This window comes from Scyliorhinus canicula, chromosome 2, assembly GCF_902713615.1.
Source record: "Scyliorhinus canicula chromosome 2, sScyCan1.1, whole genome shotgun sequence".
In the NCBI taxonomy this organism is placed as follows: Eukaryota; Metazoa; Chordata; class Chondrichthyes; order Carcharhiniformes; family Scyliorhinidae; genus Scyliorhinus; species Scyliorhinus canicula.
The window spans coordinates 8,614,491-8,639,162 of record NC_052147.1 but is presented as its reverse complement, the minus strand read 5'-3'; the positions used below and the strand labels follow the sequence as shown (position 1 = coordinate 8,639,162).

At 48.4% G+C, this 24,672-nt stretch overlaps 1 protein-coding gene across 3 annotated transcripts in view; it reads right to left on the bottom strand.

Annotated features, from left to right (window-relative positions):
* Nucleotides 1–24,672, bottom strand: part of rps6ka5 (ribosomal protein S6 kinase, polypeptide 5) — a 264,579-nt gene that overhangs the window by 56,195 nt on the left and 183,712 nt on the right. For 2 of the 3 annotated variants that reach the window (XM_038773338.1, XM_038773355.1), the window contains exons 8-11: nucleotides 21,586–21,736; nucleotides 19,354–19,515; nucleotides 3,624–3,749; nucleotides 3,262–3,395 (exon numbers count right to left, since the gene is read on the bottom strand). In XM_038773338.1, coding sequence (XP_038629266.1) covers nucleotides 3,262–3,395; nucleotides 3,624–3,749; nucleotides 19,354–19,515; nucleotides 21,586–21,736 — 573 coding nt within the window. The remainder of the gene's footprint in view (nucleotides 1–3,261; nucleotides 3,396–3,623; nucleotides 3,750–19,353; nucleotides 19,516–21,585; nucleotides 21,737–24,672) is intronic. The other variant, XM_038773347.1, reaches the window with a different exon arrangement.

Sequence of the window (24,672 nt, the reverse complement as noted above, 5' to 3'; positions counted from 1 at the left end):
TCTTTTTTTTAAGAAATCATTTTATTGAAGCATTTATAATCTTAACATTTAAACATTCTAAACAGAGCAGTCTGACACACGCAACAATAAATATCACAATAACATACCCAACTTCCCCCCCACCCCACCTCCTGACTGCCCGTATATTAGATTCCCTATCCTTATTGCACAATGCCCCATGCACCCCCCCCCCCCCCCCCTCCTGACGGTCAGTTGTCCTTAAAGAAGTCGATGAGCGGCTGCCACCTCCGAGCGAACCCCTGGATTGAACCTCTTAAGGCCAAATGAATCTCCTCCAGCCTGAGAAACCCTGCCATGTCGCTGACCCACACCCCTGACTTTGGAGGCTCCGAGTCCCTCCATCCCAGCAAAATCCGTCTCCGGGCCACGAGGGTGGTAAAAGTCAAAACGTTGGCCTCTCTCTCCTCCTTGGCCTCCGGATCTTCGGGACCCCAAATATTGCCCTTTCGGAATCGGAGTAACCCTCCCTTCCAGAACCTCTGACACGACGTCCGCAAATCCCTGCCAGAATGCCCTCAGCTTCGGACACGCCCAAATCATGTGTACGTGATTCGCTGGACTTCCCCCGCACCTCCCACATCTGTCCTCCACCACCTCAAAAAAACCTACTCATCCAGGCCACAGTCATATGAGCCCTGTGGACCACCTTGAACTGGATCAGGCCAAGCCTGGCACATGACGAGAATGAATTGACTCTCCTCAAGGCCTTTTCCCATAGTCCGACTTCCAACTCTTCCTCCCACTTCTTCTTCACCTCCCTGATTGGGACCTCTTCCCACTCCATCAGTTCCTTATATATTTCCGAGACCCTCCCCTCCCCAACCCCTGTTTCTGACATCACCTTATCCTGTAGTCCCCTTAGAGGGAGGGGAAGGAAGCTTGGAACCTGCCTCCGGACAAAGTCTGGTACCTGCAGGTACCAAAATCCGTTCCTACCATTCCTTCCTCCTCTAATCTCTCCAGGCTCGGAAAAACCTCTTCAATGAAGAGATCACCAAATCTCTCAATCCCTGCCTGCTGCTACCTCCTAAAATCCCCGTCCGGCCCTACCGGAACAAAACAGTGGTTATCACAGATCGGTGACCACATCGACGACCCCTCCAGTCTCATGTGCTGCCTCCATTGTCCCAATACCGGAGGCTGCCACCACCACAGGGCTTGTGGAGTACTGAGCTGGCGAGAATGGCAGAGATGCCGTTAACAAAGCCCCCAAACACGTACCCTTACAGGACACCGCCTCCACTCGCTCCCACACCGACCCCTCCCCCACTTCCTAACCATCGATATATTCGCCGCCCAGTAATAATTAATCAAATTCAGAAGGGCCAAGCCCCCCCCCCCCCCCCCCCCCCCCAACCCCGAAGGTCCATTCACAAAGGTCCTTCTTTCCGCTCGGTGCCTTACCAGCCCATACAAAACCCGAGATCACTGTGTTCAGCTTTCTGAAAAATGCCTTAGGAATAAAAATTGGAAGACATTGAAACACAAATAGCAATCTCGGGAGGACTGTCACCTTCACAGACTGTACGCTCCCCGCCAATGACAGCGGGAGCATGTCCTACCTGTGGAAGTCCCCTTTCATTTGCTCAATCGCCTTGCCCAAATTTAACTTATAGAGCTGACTCCAGTCCCTTACCACCTGCATCCCCAGGTACCTAAAACTCCTTCCCACCACTTTAAACGGTAACTCTCTGTCTCCTCACCTGCCCCCGTGCCTGGATAGCAAACACCTCATTCTTACCCATGTTTAATTTGTAACCCGAGAACCGACCAAATTCCTCCAATATCTCCATTATCCCAGCCATCTCCCCAATGGGTCTGTTATGTAAAGGAGCAAGTCGTCCGCGTAGAGTGAAACCCTATGCTCCACCGCACCCCCCTCCCTCACCATCCCCTGTCAGATGTTCGATGTCCTAAGCGCCATTGCCAAGGGTTCTATGGCCAGGGCAAACAGTAGTGGGGAGAGTGAACACCCCTGTCTCGTCCCCCTACACAAACTAAAATATTCTGACCGGACCCGGTTGGTCCTTACATTCGCCACTGGTGCCTGATATAACAGCCGGACCCAGTCAATGAATCCCTGCCTGAACCCAAACCTTCTCAGGACATCCACAGGTACTTCCACTCTACCCAATCCAAGGCTTTTTCTGCATCCATGGCTACCACCACCTCAACCTCGCGCCTCTCCACTGGCATCATTATCACATTTAAGAGCCGTCTGGTGACGTCCCTTCACAATCCCCGTCTGGTTCTCCCCTACCTCCTCTCCGGGACACAATACTCTATGCGCGTGGCCAAGATCTTTGCCAAATATTTTGCACCACATTTAAAAGAGAGATCGGCCTATACGATTCAGTTCTCTGGACCCTTATCCCGCTTCAGAATAAGGGAAATTGATGCCTGTGATAACGTTGGGGGGAGCACTCCCAGCTCCTTGGACTCATGAAAAGCCTTTACAAGGAGTGGCCCCAGCAGCCTGCAAAACTTTTTGCAGAACTCAACCGGGAATCCATCAGATCCCAGAGCCTTACCTGATTTCATCGCCCCCAATCCGTCTATAATCCTCATCTATCCTCGGGAACTGCAGCCCCCCCAAAAATCGCTTCATACCCTCCTCCCCGGATGGGGGTTCCGATTTGTATAGTCTACTGTAAAATTCCCAAAACACATCATTCACCCCAGCCGGATTCACAACCACCTTCCCCCCTGTATACTTTACTTTCCCAATTTCTCTTGCTGCCTATCATCGCTATTTTCAACAGTGCTAGAGAGCAGTTCGTGTGTGAAACAGTCCCACTGCTTCTGACAGAATTTTCTTAAGTCGAAGAGAATGAGTAAGAGCCTTCATCAGAAAATGCTGCAATAAGCGAGAATCAATGAAGACACAGACTTGGCTTTGCTTCAATAGAAAGTTATATCTTCAAATGGAAATTTGTACTGCCACTCTCTCTGATGTGATTGCTCCCATCTTACATTCGGATGGTGATGACAATAGGCGACAAATAAAGTCAACTCAGTGCCCTAATTACACAAACAATTATCCTACCTAGAACACTGAATAGACAGACTCTTGTCTAATATTTGGCTATATATAGACATTTCTTGAGTTTTTCTTTTAAATAAAATGATCTAGATAAAAGGAAGAGAAAATTATATGAATTATTTCCACTGGGGTGAGGATACAGATTAGCGGAAATCTTACATTGTATTTAAAAATTAAGCATCGTGGTTTGGCATTACCTCTTGCTGACAATTTTCACGGCAAACTCCTGCCCAGTTTTCTTATTTCGACAGCTCCTACAGATAGAGAAACTTCCTTCTCCAAGTGGACTGTCTTTTAGATCCAGATCATAGTGTTGGTAAAACGGGGAATCCTATTTGGGGGAGGTGGGGAGATGGAATTCAAACATTGTGTTAACTTAAATATCTGAGTACCGATACATCAAAGAAAATACATTACAAACTGCAGGTGTGCACCTTATTTGTATTACTAAAAGTTTAAAAAATAAACTGATAAATGTGATAGCCAAGTATAGTTCATTTAAAATGGTCATATTATAATAAACTCACAACAAAGGCATAATTTTTAACATGACAAATACCTTCATCATAGCACTGCGTGCGATGGCAGTACTGCCCGGGCGATCCACTCCCATAAGTAGCTGAATGGGATCAGTCATCACAGCATTACGTTTGAAGAGAATGGAGGGAGCAATGAAGGAGTAGCCCTAACAAGAGAATACAAAGATAAACCTTTGATCTGAATGTTAAGGAGAGTATTTGGGACATACAACTGTTAAACATGTTAAAGGTCACAAATATTCCTCCTTACACTTAGTTTAAAATTAGTCCCACACCTTGGACATTAGAATCTGGTGACATCTATTTGTTTTAAATTTACTAAGCTCAGGCATTATTTTCCATCGACAGCTCCTTGAGAACATCTTTACTGGAGGAATACAAAACTTAGCCCACTTTCTGGCCTTGTAACATACTGGCATCAAGCGTTCATCCACTTTTCTTATAAGATGCCATGTTCTCGGCCAGTCCCTCTGGCAAATCTTTCCATGCTCTATCAACCCTCTGAACAAAATAAATCATCCTATTGTCTCTTCTCGCTCTCATAGTGGCTACTTTAAATTCATGGTGCCTCATCAGTAACTCCCAAACCAGAGATAATAGTGTTCTGAATTCAGCCTGTCAAAAGCTTACATAATTTTGAAAACCCAACTGCAGCAGCACAAGGACAGTAGTGGTGCAGAAGGTCAACTAGGTATGGGCAATAGATGTGACCTTGTAACTGCCACCAGCATCCCAAGAATAAAAATAAAAGGCCTTGTTAAATATTTTTTGCCTTTTCTGCTTCAATGGAAACAGTGCCAGTCTCTCTTCATAACTACAGTTTCTCATTTCAGGCATCATGCTGGGAAACCTACTGGCAATGTTTCAACAACTGCCTTAATTATTACCTTATATGAATTTGCTGGCCTGAATCTTCCAATATGGGGAGCGGCAATTGATTCAACTTAAGTCGCTGATGTGCCTCAGGATCCTGATGAATTCCTGACGTGCACACACGTGTGGTACTTATGCATGAAATTTAAACTTCTTAATGTTGGTTATACCATGCCTGGACTGATGAGATGAAATGGCCATATTCACATAGACTGGGATTGGTTGCCGACACTTACCCGGAAGCCTGTTCAGCAGCACTGCTTTGAGTAAATCAGCTGGAATGTCAAACCACTCCAGCACCATGGCAACACCGACACAGCTCAATAACCCCCCACCACCTCTGACACAGGTCAGCAACCACCCCCCACCCCCGACAAAACTCAGCCATGCCACCCCCCTCATGACATAGCACGGCTCAGGAAACCCAACACAATGGCTGAAAGTAAATCACACATGTGAGTAAAATGGCTGCAGTAAATTTTTCACTCCCATCTCCAGTCAAATTGAAACATGATGCGTGGCAAACCTGGCAATTTTTCCACTTACAATGGCAAAACTACGAGGTTGCAACAGACTTAATTAAAAATCCTGAACCAATAAGAGAAGCCATACTTTTAACACTACAGGGATGGATTGCTCCAAAGTCTACATCACTCTAAACCTAACAGATGAGGCAAGGGAAAAAAAACAACAGATGTTGAAAATGTTGAACACATACTTTGAACCCAAGTGAATGTTACATATGAACGAAACGTATTCAACACTAGAATTCAGGGTGAAAATAAAACCATTGATCACTATGTGAGAGTAGTAATACAGCTTGCAGAACCATGTGACTTTGGACAGCTACAGCATGATCTTAGATATAAGTGACCCCTTGGTGAGAGCAAGTCTACTGAAAGAAGAGAAACTGACACTAAAGAAAGTGACAGATATGTATCAAAATGCAGAAGTTGTGAAATGTCAGTTTGAGCATATGTATGGCAGAGTAGACCACGAGGTACATTATGCTGAGAGACATTCCAGGCCAAAAGTGAAGAGCAAGCGCAGGCAAAGGGCATGATGCAAAATCTGTAAAGGACAGCATATAAAGAAAAAGAAGGATTGTCCATCAGCGGAAGACAGTGTTTTAACTGTAAGAAGCAGGATCATTTTGTGCACAAGTGCTTTCCTCGGAAGAAGCAAAACAAGCTTATACAAATGGAAACAGCAGAGATATCAGCAGATATGACTGATAAAGAATGATATACGATTCAACAGGTTGGTTCAATCACGTCTATTGGCCGCAAAATGTTTCTAACTGTTACAATGGTGACCACAGAGTGAAAGTATCAAGAAAACAAGAAACATCAAATAGACACAGGTATGTCATGTAACACAATGACATTCACAAACCTGTGCAAAGTAGTCCAACATCACAATCCAAAAACAAAGCCCTTGAAAGTAAGATTGAGGCTATATGATGGCATAATACTCATACTGAGAGGACACATCAGTTTGACAACCAAATGTAATAGCATGAAGGAGGATTTGGAGTTTCAAATCATAGATGGAACGCATTAGCCACTCATCTTAGCAGAAGGAAGTCCACAGTTTAGGCCAATAACCTGAAGCGTGCCAGAAGATTATGGGGAACAAAGGACTCTAGAGCGAAGGAGACAAAAGAACCAGACAGAGGGAGAAAATGTTCAAGTACACCACAAGATCGCTTTTGGCTACGCCAGTGCAATGAAATGCATGAGCCAAAGGTAAATTAATAATAATAATCGCTTATTGTCACAAGTAGGCTTCAATGAAGTTACTGTGAAAAGCCCCAAGTCGCCACATTCCGGCGCCTGCTTGGGGAGGCCGGTACAGGAATTGAACCCGCTCTGCTGGCATTGTTCTGCATTACAAGCCAGCTGTTTAGCCCATTGTGCGATTAAGCAGTTCTACAGTAAAATGTTCACAACAGAGTTGAACTGGAAGATTTGAAGTGCAAGATTCAAGCTGAATTTAGACCTATGAAAACACATGATACACTGAAGCCAATCAGTGTACAAATCTTCAAAGCTCTCAACAAGAATCAGCCCATGTGGAAACTTGGAGACGCGTAGCGAAATTGCCACCTCCATTGTACACAGTGGGAGTGAATGGCCGAATAGACCGCAGTCATGTCTGAACAAACAGTAAGGTTTTCCTTCACAGAAATTGGCCGGTCAGGAAGAAGGAATCTCAGCAGCTGAGTGCTGTACTACTGGGTACAGAACTACCATCAGTCTCAGAGGTCCATGGGTGGCCAACACAGGAATGGGACAACTGCAGTTACCACAGCAACAAGTGCCAGGGGAGTTATACTCTTTGTTGATGTGATAAATAGTGATTACAGGATGATATAGATGGAATGGTCAGATGGACAGAACAGTGACGAATGAAATTTAACCCTGAAAAGTGAGGTGATGCATTTTGAAAGGACTAACAAAGGGAATATGCAATGCATGGTAGGACGCTAGGAAGTACAGAGGACTGTAGGGATCTTGGGTTGTATGTCCAAAGATCCCCAAAGGCAGCAGGACAGGTGGATCAGGTGGTTAAGAAGGCACATGGGATACTTGCCTTTATTAACCGAGGGATAGAATATAAGAACAGGGAGGTTATGATGGAGCTGAATAAAATGCTCATTGGGCCACAGCTAGAATACTGTATGTAGATCTGGTCACCACACCCATAGGAAGGATGTGATTGCACTGGAGTGGGTGCATAGGAGATTAATCAGGATGTTATCTGGGCTGGAGCATTTCAGTTAAGAGTGGCTGGCTAGGCTAGCAACGTCCCCGATACAGCTCAGCAAACCTCCCCATGTGACACAGCTCAGCAAACCCCCCATGCGACAGAGCTCAGCAAACCCCCCATGCGACACAGCTCAGCAAACCTCCCCATGCGACACAGCTCAGCAAACCCCCCATGCGATACAGCTCAGCAAACCTCCCCATGTGACACAGCTCAGCAAACCCCCCCATGTGACACAGCTCAGCAAACCCCCCATGTGACACAGCTCAGCAAACCACCCATGCGACAGAACTCAGCCACTCCCCATACGACACAGCTCAGCAAACCCCCCATGTGACACAGCTCAGCAAACCCCCCATGCGACAGAGCTCAGCCACTCCCCATGCGACACAGCTCAGCCACTCCCCATGCGACACAGCTCAGCCACTCCCCATGCGACACAGCTCAGCAAACCCCCCATGCGACACAGCTCAGCAAACCCCCCATGCGACACAGCTCAGCAAACCCACCAAGCGACACAGCTCAGCCACTCCCCATGCGACACAGCTCAGCAAACCCCCATGCGACACAGCTCAGCAAACCCCCATGCGACAGGGTTCAGCAAATCCCCATGTCGCACAGCTCAGCAAACCCCCCATGCGATACAGCTCAGCAAACCCCCATGCGACACAGCTCAGCAAACCCCCATGCGACAGGGTTCAGCAAATCCCCATGTCGCACAGCTCAGCAAACCCCCCATGCGACAGAGCTCAGCAAACCCCCATGCGACACAGCTCAGCAAACCCCCATGCGACAGGGTTCAGCAAATCCCCATGTCGCACAGCTCAGCAAACCCCCCATGCGACAGAGCTCAGCCACTCCCCATGCGACACAGCTCAGCCACTCCCCATGCGACACAGCTCAGCCACTCCCCATGCGACACAGCTCAGCAAACCCCCCATGCGACACAGCTCAGCAAACCCACCAAGCGACACAGCTCAGCCACTCCCCATGCGACACAGCTCAGCAAACCCCCATGCGACAGGGTTCAGCAAATCCCCATGTCGCACAGCTCAGCAAACCCCCCATGCGATACAGCTCAGCAAACCCCCATGCGACACAGCTCAGCCACTCCCCATGCGACACAGCTCAGCAAACCCCCCATGCGACACAGCTCAGCAAACCCCCATGTGACACAGCTCATCAAACCCCCCATGCGACACAGCTCAGCAAACCCCCCATCTGACACAGCTCAGCAAACCCCTCATGTGACACAGCTCAGCAAACCCCCCATGCGACACAGCTCAGCAAACCCCCCCATGCGACACAGCTCAGCAAACCCCCCATGTGACACAGCTCAGCAAACCTCCCCATGTGACACAGCTCAGCAAACCCCCCCCATGCGACAGGGCTCAGCAAACCCCCCCATGTGACACAGCTCAGCAAACCCCCCATGTGACACAGCTCAGCAAACCCCCCATGCGACACAGCTCAGCAAACCCCCCTTGCGACACAGCTCAGCAAACCCCCCTTGCGACACAGCTCAGCAAACCCCCCTTGCGACACAGCTCAGCAAACCCCCCTTGCGACACAGCTCAGCAAACCCCCCCATGCGACACAGCTCAGCAACCCCCCCATGTGACACAGCTCAGCAAACCCCCCATGCGACACAGCTCAGCAAACCCCCCATGCGACAGCTCAGCAAACCCCCCATGTGACACAGCTCAGCAAACCCCCCCCATGCGACAGGGCTCAGCAAACCCCCCCATGTGACACAGCTTAGCAAACCCCCCCATGCGACACAGCTCAGCAAACCCCCATGCGACAGGGCTCAGCAAACCCCCATGCGACATATCTCCTCCATCCCCATGCGACAGAGCTCAGCAAACCCTTGACACAGTTCAGCAGTCAACCCTCAGCATCTCCTCCCCCAACACAGCTCAGCAACCCCACCCCAATGATACAGCTCAGCAACTTGCCCCCACGACACAACGCAGCATGTTGCCCATGCGACATAGTTCAACAACCCCCACACACTGGAAAAGGTGCAGAGCAGATTCACCAGGTTGTTGCCTGCTGAAGCGTTACAAGCATGAAGAGAGGCTGGCTAGGCTAGCAAAATCCCCGATACAGCAAAGCAACCCCCATGTAACACAGCTCAGCAACCCGCCCCCCCACAACACAGCTGAGAAACCGCTCCCCGACCCCCCAAACCCCGGCCCTCCTGATAAGTCTTCAGTTCATGATGAAAAAGGCGACATTGCTCCACTAATTAGGTTCCCCCCCCTAGGCCTCCCCACTCTGGTTGTTGCTGGATTCAAATGGAGCTGAGACCAGGTTTCAAAATACTCAAGTTTTTCTTTAGTGGTTTTATCTGCTGGCACTATGTGCAAAATAATGTATTTGAAGTTCTGCATTTCTCTCTCCTTCCACATTAGTCAGCACCTGTCCTTTGAGTTTTCACTCCTATTTCTTTCCAAACTGTATTGCCTCACACTGTAGCTGTCTCCCCATTCTATTAGTCAATTTCTGCTGAAGTCTTTCACAGTTCCTTCGCACTGTTTGACAAACTTCCTACTTTTGTGTCATCAGCAAGTTTCAATAATATGTTGCCTATACATGTTATATATGCCCGTATCACGTACCGGTTGAGATTACTCATGAAGACCGTCTCAACCTTGACCCTCATCTTAGGTGTGATGATCATGGAAACATAGAATTTACAGTGCAGAAGGAGGCCATTCAGCCCATCGAGTCTGCACCGGTTCTTGAAAAGAGCACCCAAGCCCACATCTCCACCCTATCCCCGTAACCCAATAACTCCACCTAACCTTTTTAGACACTAAGGGCAATTTGTCATGGCCAATCCACCTAACTTGCACATCTTTGGACTGTGGGAGGAAACCGGAGCACCCGTAGGAAACCCACGCACACACGGTGAGAGTGTGCAGACTCCGCACAGACAGTGACCCAAGTGGGGAATCGAACCTGGGACCCTGGAACTGTGAAGCAACTGTGCTAACCACTGCTACCGTGCTGCACCTTATCCTCAGGTTAAATCACCACCAGTCAGGTCTCACCCTCAAAAGTTGAAAGCGGCCTATGGGTCATTTTCACAATAACCTCTTTGCAGCGTTAATGATGTGAGCCTACTTGTGACACTAGTAAAGATTATTATTATCTGGCACTATGGTGACTTCATTATTTATTTAAATGTGGGTCACTGTTGTTTTTCCTACTGCGTTATTGAAACACAGGAATATACTGAAATCAACTGAAGCTATTTGACATCAACAAACATTTATACTGATAAAGTGTAGTGTAAGAGTCTGACACATATAGAGTTAATGGTGGACTGAGTACAGTTTCACCCACACAATGATGTAAGAGAGCATATGATTAATAAGGGGATCAGGGTTATGGGCAGAAGGCAGGGAAATGGGGATGGGAAAAATATCAGACATGATTGAATGGTGGAGCAGACTCGATGGGCCGAATGGCCTAAATCTGCTCTTATGTCTTATGATCTACACCCAGGGTCATAGAATCATAGAATTTATAGTGCAGAAGGAGGCCATTCAGCCCATTGAGTCTGCACCGGCTCTTGGAAAGAGCACCCTACCCAAGGTCAACAACTCCACCCTATCCCCATAACCCAGTAACCCCACCCAACACTAAGGGCAATTTTGGACACTAAGGGCAATTTATCACGGCCAATCCACCTAACCTGCACATCTTTGGACTGTGGGAGGAAACCGGAGCACCCGGAGGAAACCCACGCACACACGGGGAGGATGTGAAGACTCCGCACAGATAGTGACCCAAGCCGGAATCGAACCTGGGACCCTGGAGCTGTGAAGCGATTGTGCTAACCACAATGCTACCGTGCTGCCGGTCAGTCTGGTGTTGGGCAGAGTCATGTATATCAGCAAGTGTGGAGACAGCTCCTAGAACAAGAACAAAGAACAAAACAGCACAAGAACAGGCGCTTCAGTCCTCAAAGCCTGCGTCGATCACGTGTCCTATCTCGACCAACCGCCTGTATCCTTCAAAACCCCGTCTGTTCATGTGCCTATCCAGATAAATCTTATAGGTTGCTAACATATCTGCCTCAACCATCTCACTTGGCAGTGCATTCCAGGCCACCACCACCCCACACATCTCCACTGAACCTTTCCCCCCTCACCTTGAACTTGTGCCCCTTGTAATTGTCATTTTCACCCTGGGAAAAAGCCTCCAACTGTTCATCCTATCTCTTCCCCTAATAATTCTATAAACTTCTATCAGGTCACCCCTCAGCCTCTGTCTCTCTCAGGAGAACAATGCCAATTTATTCAATCTTTCCTCATAGCTAATACCCTCCATACCAGGCAACATCCTGGTAAACCTTTTCTGTACTCTCTCTAAAGCCTCCACGTCCTTCTGGTAGTGCGGTAGCTTGTACCGTTCACCTATGAGCGCAATTTAATGGCTGCATTGCGACCGGCATGGATCCGTGTGCGTTGGTTAAATCATGGGAGGGACCGAAATTGGGATCCGAGTCAGGCGGCAATTGCTCAGCGATCTAACCAGCCAGCTCCCTGCTGGTCCTGCAGGCCATCCCCCAAATTGTGTATACCCATAACAGGGGCACCTACAGCTGCTGACTGGTCTGTCCCACCAAACATTTCCAGGACAAAGCCTTGTTTGTGCTTATATGCAGAAGGTCACTTTAACTCCCACTAACTGTGAGCAGCCTCTGGCTGCACAGCTGAAGGCTATTGCAAATAAGGAATTGGCATTGTTAGTTCTGTGAGCACTTTAAAGCTCTTTCATTATTATCATAGAATTTACAGTGCCGAAGGAGGCCATTCAGCCCATCGAGTCTGCACCGACCCCCGGAAAGAGCACCCTACCCAAGGTCAACACCTCCACCCTATCCCCATAACCCAGTAACCCCACCCAACACTAAGGGCGATTTTGGACACTAAGGGTAATTTATCATGGCCAATCCAGCTAACCTGCACATCTTTGGACTGTGGGAGGAAACCGGAGCACCCGGAGGAAACCCACGCACACACGGGGAGGATGTGCAGACTCTGCACAGACAGTGACCCAAACCGGAATCGAACCTGGGACCCTGAATCTGTGAAGCAATTGGGCTATCCACAATGCTACTGTGCTGCGCAACACTCATGGATACAAATTCCATGTTTCAGATGGATTTTATTACATTCCAATCAAACTGTGACGCCTGGATACTTTGCCTGAACCCTGGGGGTGTCAACACCACAGATGCAGCAGCCAAGAATCAAATACCCAAGAGCTGGACTTCCGTTCAATTCCTGTACCAGCCTCCCCGAACAGGCGCCGGAATGTGGCAACTAGGGGCTTTTCACAGTAACTTCGTTGAAGCCTACTTGTGACAATAAGCAATTATTATTATTATTATTATCATGGAGTGAGCAGTCACATACATGGCAGCTCTGACAGAAAGGTAGAGCGGATTGTGTAGGAGAAGAGATTCATTCCTGGATTGGCATGTCAACTGGCTATCAGACCCGGCAAAAGTCAGTGAAGGACCTGGCTATGGAGCTGGAGGAGACATGTGGTTATTTTTCCTACCATCCCGATCTTTCTCCTTAAGGTCTTCTTCCGGAGGGAGGAGGTACAGATGTCGGAGTTTATATGGACGGGGAAGGTGCCCAGTGTGAAGAGGGCTATGCTGCAGAGGCAGAGACAGAAAGGGAGGTTGGTGGCCTGAACTTGCTGCATTATTACTGGGCAGTTTATGTGGAGAAGGTGAGGCGATGGTGGAGAGAAGGGGGGGAGCGGAGGGAATAAAAGTGGGAAAATAGTGGATTATGGCTTGATGGACTGTGTAGTTTAGAAAATAGAAGATAGAACGTACAGTGCAAAAGGAGGCCATTTGGCCCATCGAGTCTGAACCAACCCACTTAAGTCCTCACTTCAACCCTATCCCCTTAACCCAATAACCCCTCCTAACCTTTTTGGACACTAAGGGCAATTACCAATCCACCTAACCTGCACGTCTTTGGACTATGGGAAGAAACCACAGCAGCCTGGCTCGCTGGATGGCACTCTGAGAAAAGGCAGGACACGTAAGGGTGGGTGAGGCTTGGGGGATTTGAGCGTCCTGGGGTGGAAGCCCTAACTTATTGTTGATCTCTCACCTTATTCTATTCCATACAGATATAACAATATGGGTGGTGATGTTGACCCCAGAGATGCAGCCCTTGCGATGCTGGTGGCAGCCCAGGCGGCCAGACACCAGAGAAGGTGGCAGCAGCGTCGATGCAGGCTTGAGGCGGCATCCCAAGTGCAGGGTGCTGTAGCACACCCTGCAGACCCGGACACCCATCAGGCTGAGGAGAGGCACTGAAGGGGACGCTGGTGAGGCCCAAGGTGCACGGGCGCCGCTGATCGTTCAAGGAAATGACATACAGTATGCGCCGCAGGAGGCTCCACCTCAACAAGGAGATGGTGCGACACCTGTGCCATGACCTTGCAGACTTGGCACCCCCCAGAAAATGCCCAGGCTGCAGGATTCACCGCCATCACTGGGATGCCCAGGGCCCTGAGGGTAATTGATGACATGCATGTCACCTTGGCGCACTGGGGCATCTGGGCAACAAAAAGGGGTCCACTTCCTGAATGTTCAACTTGTGTGCAACCACTGCCTGCAGATCATGCATATATGTGCACATTTTGCCAGGGAGCGAGCACGACAGCTACATCCTGGGACACTCGGAGGTCCCTGGCTTCTTCAAGGACCACCTGAGGATGACGGGTTGGAGGATAAGGGGTACCCAATGAGGTCCTGACTGATGATGCCAGTGCAGAGGCCCGAAACCGATGCGGAGAGCTGATATAATAAGGCCCATATTGCCACCCGTGCTGTCACTGAGTAGAACATCGGACTGCTCAAATTGTGGTTCCGATGCCTGGACCACTCTGGTGGTGCACTGCAGTACATCCCCCAGAGGGCCTCCCACTTCGTGTTGGTCCGCTGCGCCCTCCACAACCTGTCGCAGCAGCAAGGCGACATGCTGGAAAGAGAAGGAGGGACAAGTGGCCTCATCTGAGGAAGGGCGGGACCATGAGGGGCTGAAGGACGAGCCAGGGGTGGACGCACAGGAGCAAGCGGCGGAACGTGGACAGGCAGTGGCAAGGGTCTGGTTTGCCCAGAAGGCCAGGGGTCCCTTGCTGCTTCTCATAGGACGAGGCTGTCTGTCAGCTCACCCTCTCTCCCACCCTGTTCCCCCCAATCCTCCTATCCCCATCTTTCCTTTTGCTCCATGCCTCCTTCCCCTATCCCTCCTTTCCATCCGATCCCTCCTTCCTCCAACTCTCCCCATTCGCCCCTCCCAATTGACCACTTTCACCTCCATCCCTCCCACCCATTTACCCCCTCCCCCACCCCATTCCCCGATTCTCCAACACATGCCCCCACCCTCCCAGATTACCCTGTTCCATCCTTCCAGGGTTTGTGCAACGTTACCCCAGGTGATGGGCCTGTGTCAGCACTGTCAGCAGGTCATTATACAAGGCAGGAGAGTGGTGATAACCTGCTGTGAGGCAGGCTCAGGTGCTCCTCAGTCCATGCCACTATCTGACTCCTGTTTTTCTGCTCACACCCATTACCTGCACATGGTGCCCGCTGAGAGGAATAACGTGAAAAATGCTTCCCATGTATCAGGTGTAACATGTTTTAATTGTAAACATTCAAAACCCTCATTGTCCCTAGCTACAGATGGTACCATCCCCCGTCCCCCCACCACCCGTGCCCATTCATTGATCCTCAATCTTCTTAAGCTTCCGTGCTCTGCCGTATCATCTAGATGTGTCCCCAGGATGCACGTCGGAGGTGGGGACAGCTTGCTGCTTTCGTGCACTGTGGCCTTTCATGCCCCTGGTGGAGACTGAGAAGAACGGGGTGGGAGAGAGGGTGCCCTGTAGAGGGTCTGGAGCTGGAGGTTCCTGGCCGACTTACCGGTGGCACTGGCATCGCCGTGCCACCCTTTTCTGCTCACTGACCCTGAGATGCGCTGGTGTCAGGAGGGAGGAGGATTTGGGTGAGGTGGAGACCATTGCCGTTTCCCTGTTGGAAGACACCGTGGCTCTAGTGCTCCCTCCTCCCGGACGGTGTCTGCAGGGCCCTTGGGGTCCCCATGGGAGAGGCAGCTGGAGTAAGCTCTAGAGGCTTCTGCGTCATCCGGCCCTGCTGGCCCTGGCGCCTCCCTGTTGTCTGCACCATGGTGTTGATGCCCTCGGTGATGTTCCTCAGTGACTGGGCCACACTCTGGAGTGCCTCGGCAATGTCCACCTGTGTCTGGGACACGTCCCTTAGAGATTCGGGTTTGATGTTGAGCCATGATGTCAACCATGGCTGTCACAGACTGAGCCATGCCTTGGACACCCCACTCAACATGCTGACATCATGTTCCAGGCTTTCCACTGCAGTTGCCACCCGAGCAATGTCGGCCTCGGTGCCATGCATCGGCGGCATAATTTCCTGTGCTCGTAGCCTTTCGGACTCCCCCAATCAGTTATGCACTCGCCGGTGTTTCGCTGACATCCTCACCTGAATCTCACGGCCACACCCTCGCGTCTGTATCAGCTCCAGGATAGCCTTGTCCAGAGGCTCAGCATCTGACTGGGCTCTGCTGGGATGGAGAGAGCACTGTGATCTGCATGCCTAATGCATGGAGGATGGGGGTTTATGGCAGGTGGCATGTATGGGCACCGCTCCTGGGCATGGAGGGGTTGTGCTGGTGGTTGCCAGTTCATGCTGGGGCACAGGCGTGGTGATATGCCGGTGGGTGCTTACGAGGAGCCAGTCACCAACTTGTTGGAGGGGTTATGGCAAAGTGTGGTGAATGTAACTCCGTAATTCACACTGTATTGTATATACATGAGACCATGCATTTGTAAGCGCAGTTGCATTGCCCGACCACTAGGGGGAGTAGCGCTGGGAATGCTTAGGAGTTTGTACAGGGCTCCACCCTTGGCTCCGCCCATGACTCCTCCCCCTGGACTGCTGTATGAATCCAATACTCAGAGCCAGTCGTTCAGTTCATCGAGAGTTCAATGCGGAACAGGCTGGCTCTGTTGTAAGTAGATTAAAACCACTGTTCATATCTTAAAGCACATGTCTAGTGAATTGATGGTTCCATCACAAAGGTCAGGATAGTGTCATTCAGGACTGATCCCAGGGGACTGGTGTTAACTTAACGTTACAGCCCGGGTAGGTCATCTTCTTCCTGCTCTGGATGGTGTGCCTCATGGTCACGCTGCCCGAACTGGTGGCTGCTGCGACTGCTTCCCAGGAGGCATCTCTGGCCATGACTAGTTCTCCGACCCCCTCGGGGGAACAGGGTGTTCCGCCTTGCCTCCTCAGTGACCAGCAGCCTGGCCAGATCGGCATTCCCGAAGTGTGGAGCAGGTCTCAATGGTGGCCTGGCTGTGTGCTGACTGGAGTGTGTTTGGAGTGAGCTCCCCTTGTTAGCAGGAAGGTGCTGGGCACAGTCCAGGTCAATCAGCTGGTGCGACAACCATTCCGCTTTGAAGCTTGTGGGGAATCATTTCCGGCACTAAGTGCTGTAAAATACGGGCCGAGGTCTCGCCAGTTCGAACTTCGGAAAGCACCCACGAAGTTGTGTCCGATACAGCATTTAGAACTTTTCCTGTTAAACTGTGCCCTATATTTGTAAATAGTTCTAAGACTCAATAAAGGATTATGGTTAACCTATGTATGGCCACAACAATTTCTTCAGACCTACAGAGCTGTAACCAACACCCTACAACATAAAGTATCCATAAGTCAAAAACTGGCCACAAAAGAGACAACTACAGACTATCAATTGTTAACAAAATACAAACTAAACCAGCTCTCATGTTAGTAACATAGAGTGATAGAAGTAGGCTGCACTGTTTGATTCATGACTTTCAAAATGATGGTCCCCATAATCTTGCTCCAGAAAAAGTCAAGCATTTTTGCTCATCCACTTGTTTCCAGCATTCATGCATCACTGGCTGAAGCTCCCCCACATTCGAGTGATTTGGCATAAACCTGCTCTGTAATTATCACACTGGGAGTCTTACACCCACTAACAAGGTCAAGACCCCAAAGGTATTTTTAATTCCAACCTATTTTCTGGGTGTAAACACGTCAGACCACAATTTACTGCTGCTGTTCACAAGAAGCTATGTTGTCAACAGGGCTAAATATGATCATTTCACCTCCGTAGCTTATATCACTTTTCAAGATGCCACCTGTAAAAGCAGTGAAATAGTAACTTTTGTCTGTGTATCCTTTTATTTTTCTTAAACCTCTGGTTTTACATTAAAAAAATTCTATTAGATGTTTTTATAATTTCTGAGGTTTATCGTTGCTCGCAATAATTGTTGTTACTGGGAATTTACGAAACCACAATGGTGAGCTCATGAAAATTTCATGGCATCTTTATATTAGCTGTGGTAAATCAGGCAGCAGCATAATTATAGATTCTATTCTACAAGCTAGGTTTGGAGAGGGCATTTTAAAACTAGAACGATAGCCCGGATGAGAGGATGAATTAGAAGTATTGCATGGAAAATAAACCACAGAACATTGAAGGGCAGGGGGAAACAAGGGAAGAGGAGAGGGTGGAGGAGATGAAGATAAGGTGAGGAAAGAGGAAGGAGACAGAGAGGAAGGGAGAGAGGGGGAGGGAGAGAGGACGACCGGGGAAGGGAAAGGAGCAGGAGGAAAGTGTGGTGGGGAGAGGAAGGGAGAGGGGGTGGAAAAGAAAGAAAAAGAGGAGAAAGAATGAAGGACAGAAAGACGGAAGGGCAAAGAAGGAAGGGGAGAGAGATAAGTATAGGAGAGAAAGTGTGGGAGAGAGAAGAAATAATAATAATAACCTTTTATTGTCACAAGTATGAAATTACTGTGAAAAGCCCCTAGTCACCACATTCCGGCACCTGTTCGGATAATCTGGTACGGGAATTGAACCCGTGCTGCTGGCCTTGTTTTGCATCACAAACCAGCTATCCAGCCCACTGAGCTAAGGTGCGGGAGAGAAAGTGCGTGAGAGAGAAGAAATTGCGGGAGAGAAAAGGAAGTGTAGGACAGAGCAGAAAGTGCGGGACAGAGAAGAAAGTGCGGGACAGTGAAGAAAGTGCAGGTGAAAGAGAGGGAAAGTGTGTGAGAAAGAGAAGCAAGTGAGGGAGAGAGAAGAAAGTGTGGGAGAGGAAAATGCAGGAGAGAGAAGAAAGTGCAATAAAGAGAGGAAAGTGTGGGAGAGAGAGGAAAGTGCAGGAGGAGGAGGCAAATGCAGGAGAGAGAGACAAGTGCAGGAGAGGGAGACAAGTGCAGGAGAGAGGGAAGCGGGAGAGGACAAATGGGGAAAGTAGAGAGTGGGAAAAGAGATAGGGAGAGAGAGAGAGAGGAAAACGTGGGAGAGGAAAGTGGGAGAAGGGGAGGGGAAAAGTGGGAAGGGAGAGAGGAGTTAAGAAAAGAGAGGAAAGTGGAGGAAAGAGGGCGACAGAGAGGACAGAGAATGAGAGAGAGGAAAGGGGGAGAGGAGTAAGGCAAGGAGGGAATTAGATGTAAGTGAGGGGGAGACTCAGGGAAGAGACAGCGAAGGGCAGAGAAGAAAGGAAATGCAGGGGAGAGAGAAAGGGAAGGAAGTAAGAGAAGGGAAAGAGGAAAAGAAAGCTATGACGGTAAAGAAAGGGAAGGGAATGAAGAGCACAACTGTTTACCAACATGGGCATGGCCTGGATTGAATGTGAGAAGAGAATTAGCTTAATTTAGAATGGCCACTACTAAGCCAGTGTATAATAAGCAATAAGCATTCTGCTGTGTATTGGACACATGTTCAGCTGGATTATTTCTTATTACTTCAAAGACTACAGCTGGTCATTTGGCTATTGATTGTGTTCATTCCATTTGTAGCATCTGAAGGACCGGTTGTCCATTTAACAAACCCTGTGGATTATTTAATCAATGAAGTTGCATAAAAGAATAGTTTGAAAACAAGGTTTTATTTTTTTAAACTCCTTAAAAAAGTGTGAAGGAGATGAAACAAATGTTCTGCAAAGAATCTAATTTAAAAGCTTCGACACTATTTCAAAAGTGCTAACCTGAAAGATTCTATCAGAGTTCTGAGGCAGTGCAGCAGGTGAGTATGTAGGATCCATTTCTGTGAACTCTTCAGCAAAGTTGCTAACGTCCAACTCATCCCTGATAACTGGTTTAAATGGAGCTTCAATGCTTTTGGCAGATAACTCATCCCAGTTTATTTTCTGGCAACATCAAAAACATATTGGAAAAGGTTACTAACAATGAACAGCAACTTGCATTTTATGGCTGCTGCAATGTAGCGCGGAATTTTCTGGCTCTTCCCATTGGTGGGATCTTCCGGTCCTGCTAGTGGCAGAGGGTACGAACAACAGGAAACCCTGTTGACAGTGGCGGGACTGGAAGGTCCGTCATCCCGCTGCAACTGGGGTTAGGCTGGTGCTGGGAGAGGCCCATGGTTGAGACTCGATGGGCCGACTGGCCTCCTTCTCCACTGTAGGGATTCTATGGATTCTATGTCAAGTGGCCCACCTCACAGGCTGGTGGTGAGTGGTAGGGAGGAATTCCTCCTTTACTGCATCCCTGGGCCCATCAGGGAACCCCATCAGGTTCCCCCACCCCATGGCCACTTAAACCCCGACCCCATCTCCTCTTGACTCCCAAATGCCAACAACGTTCTGATCCATCAGTGAAACTTTCCTCAAGCCCCAAATGCCTTTGATCGGCAGTTCGCTGAGGTGGGATTGCTTGTCTCTGAGGAGGGAAAATCCCATCTTAAATGGCTGTGTGGCAGCCGTTGCTCTCCTGGATGGCTACCCTGACATTTTAGCCAGATGGGATGGTGGGCTGGTACCATGGCACATTATATAATTCAGCCCTAGGTGGATGCAAAAGAAAACACAGCACCAATCTGAGAGCGGGTGGAGCCCAAGCCAATCATCAGTTCCCAATGCAACACAAAAACAAACTTGTTCTTTACTGCATTGCTCTTTGATGGACATTGCTGTGCACATATTGGTTGCCACATTTTCCTCCAAGCCAGTAGTAACTATATTTCAGAAACAAACTCATTGGCACATTCAGACATTCCTGAGGATGTGACAGACGCTAAATAAATGCAAGTTTAAAAAATAAATTGCAGGCTAGTAATTGCTGCAACCCAGCAGAACATCTGAATTTTGCCATGCAGTAGTAGACATAGAACATACAGTACAGAAGGAGGCCATTCGGCCCATCGAGTCTGCACCGACACACCTAATGGGGATAGGGTGGAAGCCCTCACTTCCACCCTATCCCCATTACCCAACAACCCCATCTAACCTTTTCGGTCACTGAGGGCAATTTACCATGGCCAATCCACCTAACCTGCATGTCTTTGGACTGTGGGAGGAAACCGGAGCACCCGGAGGAATCCCACGCAGACACGGGGAGAATGTGCAGACTCTGCACAGACAGTGACCCAGCAGGGAATCGAACCTGGGACCCTGGCACTGTGAAGCCACAGTGATAGCCACTTGTGCTACCGTGCTGCCCAGTATATTCAGTCCAGAAATTATAAGTAGATAAACACCCGTTCTAATTCATAATTCAGGAAGAATTAAAATGTTTAAATTTACAGTGTCAGTGATCAACCAAAAAATCATCAATTTGAGTAAATAAAGCAGTGTACTAAGCATTTCTGTAACTTGGATTTAGTTACCAACATCTATTGAGGTTCTGTGATGTTGCAAAAATATAGTAATTTCCTGGTTTAAGAAGCAATGTCCAAAGGTAGAGTACCGAGTTCATAGTCAGCATCTTTAAGTTTCACTTGGAACGGTTGAAGTGCTTGCTCTAGTGTGCTGGAGAGGATCAAACGTAATGTCTGGCCAATATGGCAGGGAGGGGCCTTCGCTGGGAACTGAGCATGCTGACTTACTCAGTCCAAAAGCTGAGCTGGGATCCATGCAGAACTTGAAGACAGGGGACACAGTTTCCTCGGAGTGAAAAGGAGGAAATCCTCCAAAGCCATATTGGCCCACCTTAAAGTGATTGGAGAACACACCCTCCCATTCTATGCTTCACCAAAGACAAAATCTTAGTCTTGGACAACAATGTTACAACAGTGGCACTACATTTAGGACAATGTTTTGTGGAGCACTCTGAAGAAGGGATAATATTCTGAAATGGAATGAAATAACTAAACCAGGTTATAATGTTTTTACCTGGCCTAACCTATTACATACAAATAGGATTCCATTGACATCTATCGAAAAGACCACAGTTCAGTATTAACAACATTTTAATTTCTTCACCTGGAAGAAGGGGTGGGACTTAATTTCATCAGCACCTCCTGGACCAGAACCCAACCTTTTTTTAGGATCTTTAACGAGGAGCTGCTTCATTACATCTTTAGCCAAAGGACCAATTTCTGGAGGATATGGAGGATCACTTTTCAGAATTCTCCTGAAGGGGGAAAAAACATTGTTGAACGTTAAAAGGGATATAAATAACTCAATGAGCTTAAACGGTAAACTTTCAACTTCATGTAGGATTGAGTAAAATATAATTAGTGGGACAACTATCTCGGTGCCATTTATTTATATAAATGACATGAATTTTACGACAATACCAAAAGGTTAGGAAAATGGATCACAGAAATTACAACTGAGCTGTGTACAGAGCAATTGTAGATTAAGTTTATGGCAGACAGGCATTAAGCCTTCTTCATACTCGCTAACGAGTATGATTGTCCACCTAAGAAACTTCATGTTACTGGTCATGAGCTCAGTGAGTTCTTACGTGGCTGATGAGAACCAATGATCATGGTCTCGATGCTGGTGCTTTCGTCTTCTTCAAGGACACTGATGTTAGTACGCCTGTCCCCCCAGCTGATGCAGAGAATCCATCTCAGACAGCGTTGATGGTACCTCTCCAGGGCCTTGAGGTGAGGTCTGTACGTAGTCCAACTTTCTCAGAAGAGTTGGGAGGATGACCGCCTTGTACATGAGGATCTTGGTGTCAACACAGATGTTGCGGTTGTCAAGACTGTTGACGTTAGGAGTGCGAAGGAGGCGCTTGTGGATTGGATATGATGTTGGATCTCCGCATCGATATCAGCCTTAGAGGAGAGCTGGCTCCCCAAATATGGGAAATGTTCCATGTTTGGTTGGGTTTCTCCATTGATCTTGCTGAGGGTGAGACCTGCTCTTGCCTAGGGCAGGTTGGTAAAAGACTTGAGTCTTCTTGAGTTGAGGCTGAGACCGATTCTCTGGTATGATTCCGCGAAGGTATCAAGCACAGCTTGGAGATTCTCTTCTGAGAGAGTGGAGATAGAAATGTCATATGCATACTGAAGTTCCACGACGTGTCAGTGTCATTGTTTGCCTGGATTTCAACTGGTTGAGGTTGAAAGGATTTCCATCCATCCTATAGGTGATAGCCATGATTTAATCACTGCATTGCGCCCAACGTGGAACTGGTAGCACTGGTTAAATAACGAGAAAGGGCAAAATCAAGATAAGGGTTTGGTGTGAATCAGTTCGCTACGTAACCGGCCCACTTTCGGTGGCAGGTTCCGGATCCTGCCCAAATGTGGCGAGATCATTGACCCCAAATAGCACCAATTCCCATCTCAGTAGTGCGAAGAAAATCCAAAGTAACGGCCTCCAGGAAACTAACCAGTTTCCCAGTCAGAGATTAAGCAGGCACTCCTTTTTAAAAACATGAAGCTGGTGCAATGGTTGCTGAGGGGAACTGAGGATGTAAGTAGCCATTTCCATTCTCCAGCATGCAGCCCAGAGGCTCAGGAACTACTGCTCCAGTGCTCGTGAGGGGTTGGGATCTCCCAGAGGGAATTGGACTGGTTGGGGCAGGGGCGGGTGTCACCCCTGGGATGGGTTGGTGAGGCGCTTAGCATCTGCAGGACCTACAAGCCATCTTCCAAAATTGTGTATAACTTTAACAGGGGCAAAATAGCTGCCTGTCCGACCTATCAGATACTTCCAGGACAGAGCTCCGATTTTGTTATATACTGACGGTCACTTTAACTCCCCTTAACTGTGAGCAGCCTCTAGGTTCACAGCTGCAGGCTATTACTAATAAGGAAGTGGCCTTGTTAGTTGTGAGAACACCTCACAGCTGTAGGTGGTGTTTACTGCTTGCACCTGCTGGTGGCTGCAGATGCCTGAAGGCTGCTGTTTTCTTTCTTTTCTGTAGCCGGAAAGAAGGACAATATTTTCTAAGTTACCTGGGTTCTGGAACACTGGGCTCAGGGGGACGTATGAGTCCGGAAGGCAATCCGGTTTGAAGCAAGGAAATGCTGTTGGACCTGATGCGCTATGTTTTTTCTAAATAGCCACCTGCTAATGCCATTGAAAGAGATGCCGCTTCTGCCCGGTGACTGGAGAATCCCACCTGAGGTCAATGGAGTTCTCCATTGTACGTGGCTCGCCCGTGGCATTCATGCGGCGGCCAGGTGGGAGAATCCAGCCCATCTATTTCTCTTTTCCATGTGTAGTACTTAATGCCCTCTTCTTTCCTTGGATTGTCACCTTGCCGTGGTGGAGAGGCTTGAACGTTCCATTCATCCCAAGAGCAATGCCATCGGGAGTCTTAAGCTCCTGGCAGGATCAGCCACAATATAAAGTCGGAGAGGAGGAACCAGGCAATGCATAATCCAAAACTATTCCTCAACGGCTGTGATGGTGGATGAAGGCTGCAGCACTGGGAGATTCTCATTTGTCGAGGTTCCCTCGCCACTGTAACTGGACCTACCCTCTATCAATGACATATATTCCAAAGGTTAAGTTTAAATAACTAAAAATAAAGCTGAAAGAAATTGGAACTCTTGAGAAACTGGAGAATTTCAACCTTGAAAAAGAGGGTTATGAATGGTGCTCTGAATGATATATATATTTTTTCTATTGAGGAACAAATAAACCTGCTTTGTACTTTGAATTAAATACTGGAGTAGAAAAGGGGACACAAATTCAGAACTGGTAAATGGTAATTTTATGTTCAGGAAATTCCTCTTCGTACAAAGATTGACGTACACAGAATAGATTTCCAGTTAGGAATAATATAGGTGAAAACTGTGGAATCATAGAGGTAACTACTGGATACTTCAATGGGGGAACTCGAGGATTACATCAAACTACCAGCACAGCGCCATTTGGTGCAACTGGTCCATGCCACTGATTTTATAGCACCCAATTCATTTTTTTTCTTTCGAATTAAGGGGCAATTTAGTGTGGCTTGGCATCTTTTGGGTTGTGGGGGCGAAACCCACGTAAACACGGGGAGAATGTGCAAACTCCACACGGACAGTGACCCAGAGCCGGGATCGAACCTGGGACCTCGGCGCCGTGAGGCAACAGGGCTAACCCTGCGCCACCGTGCTG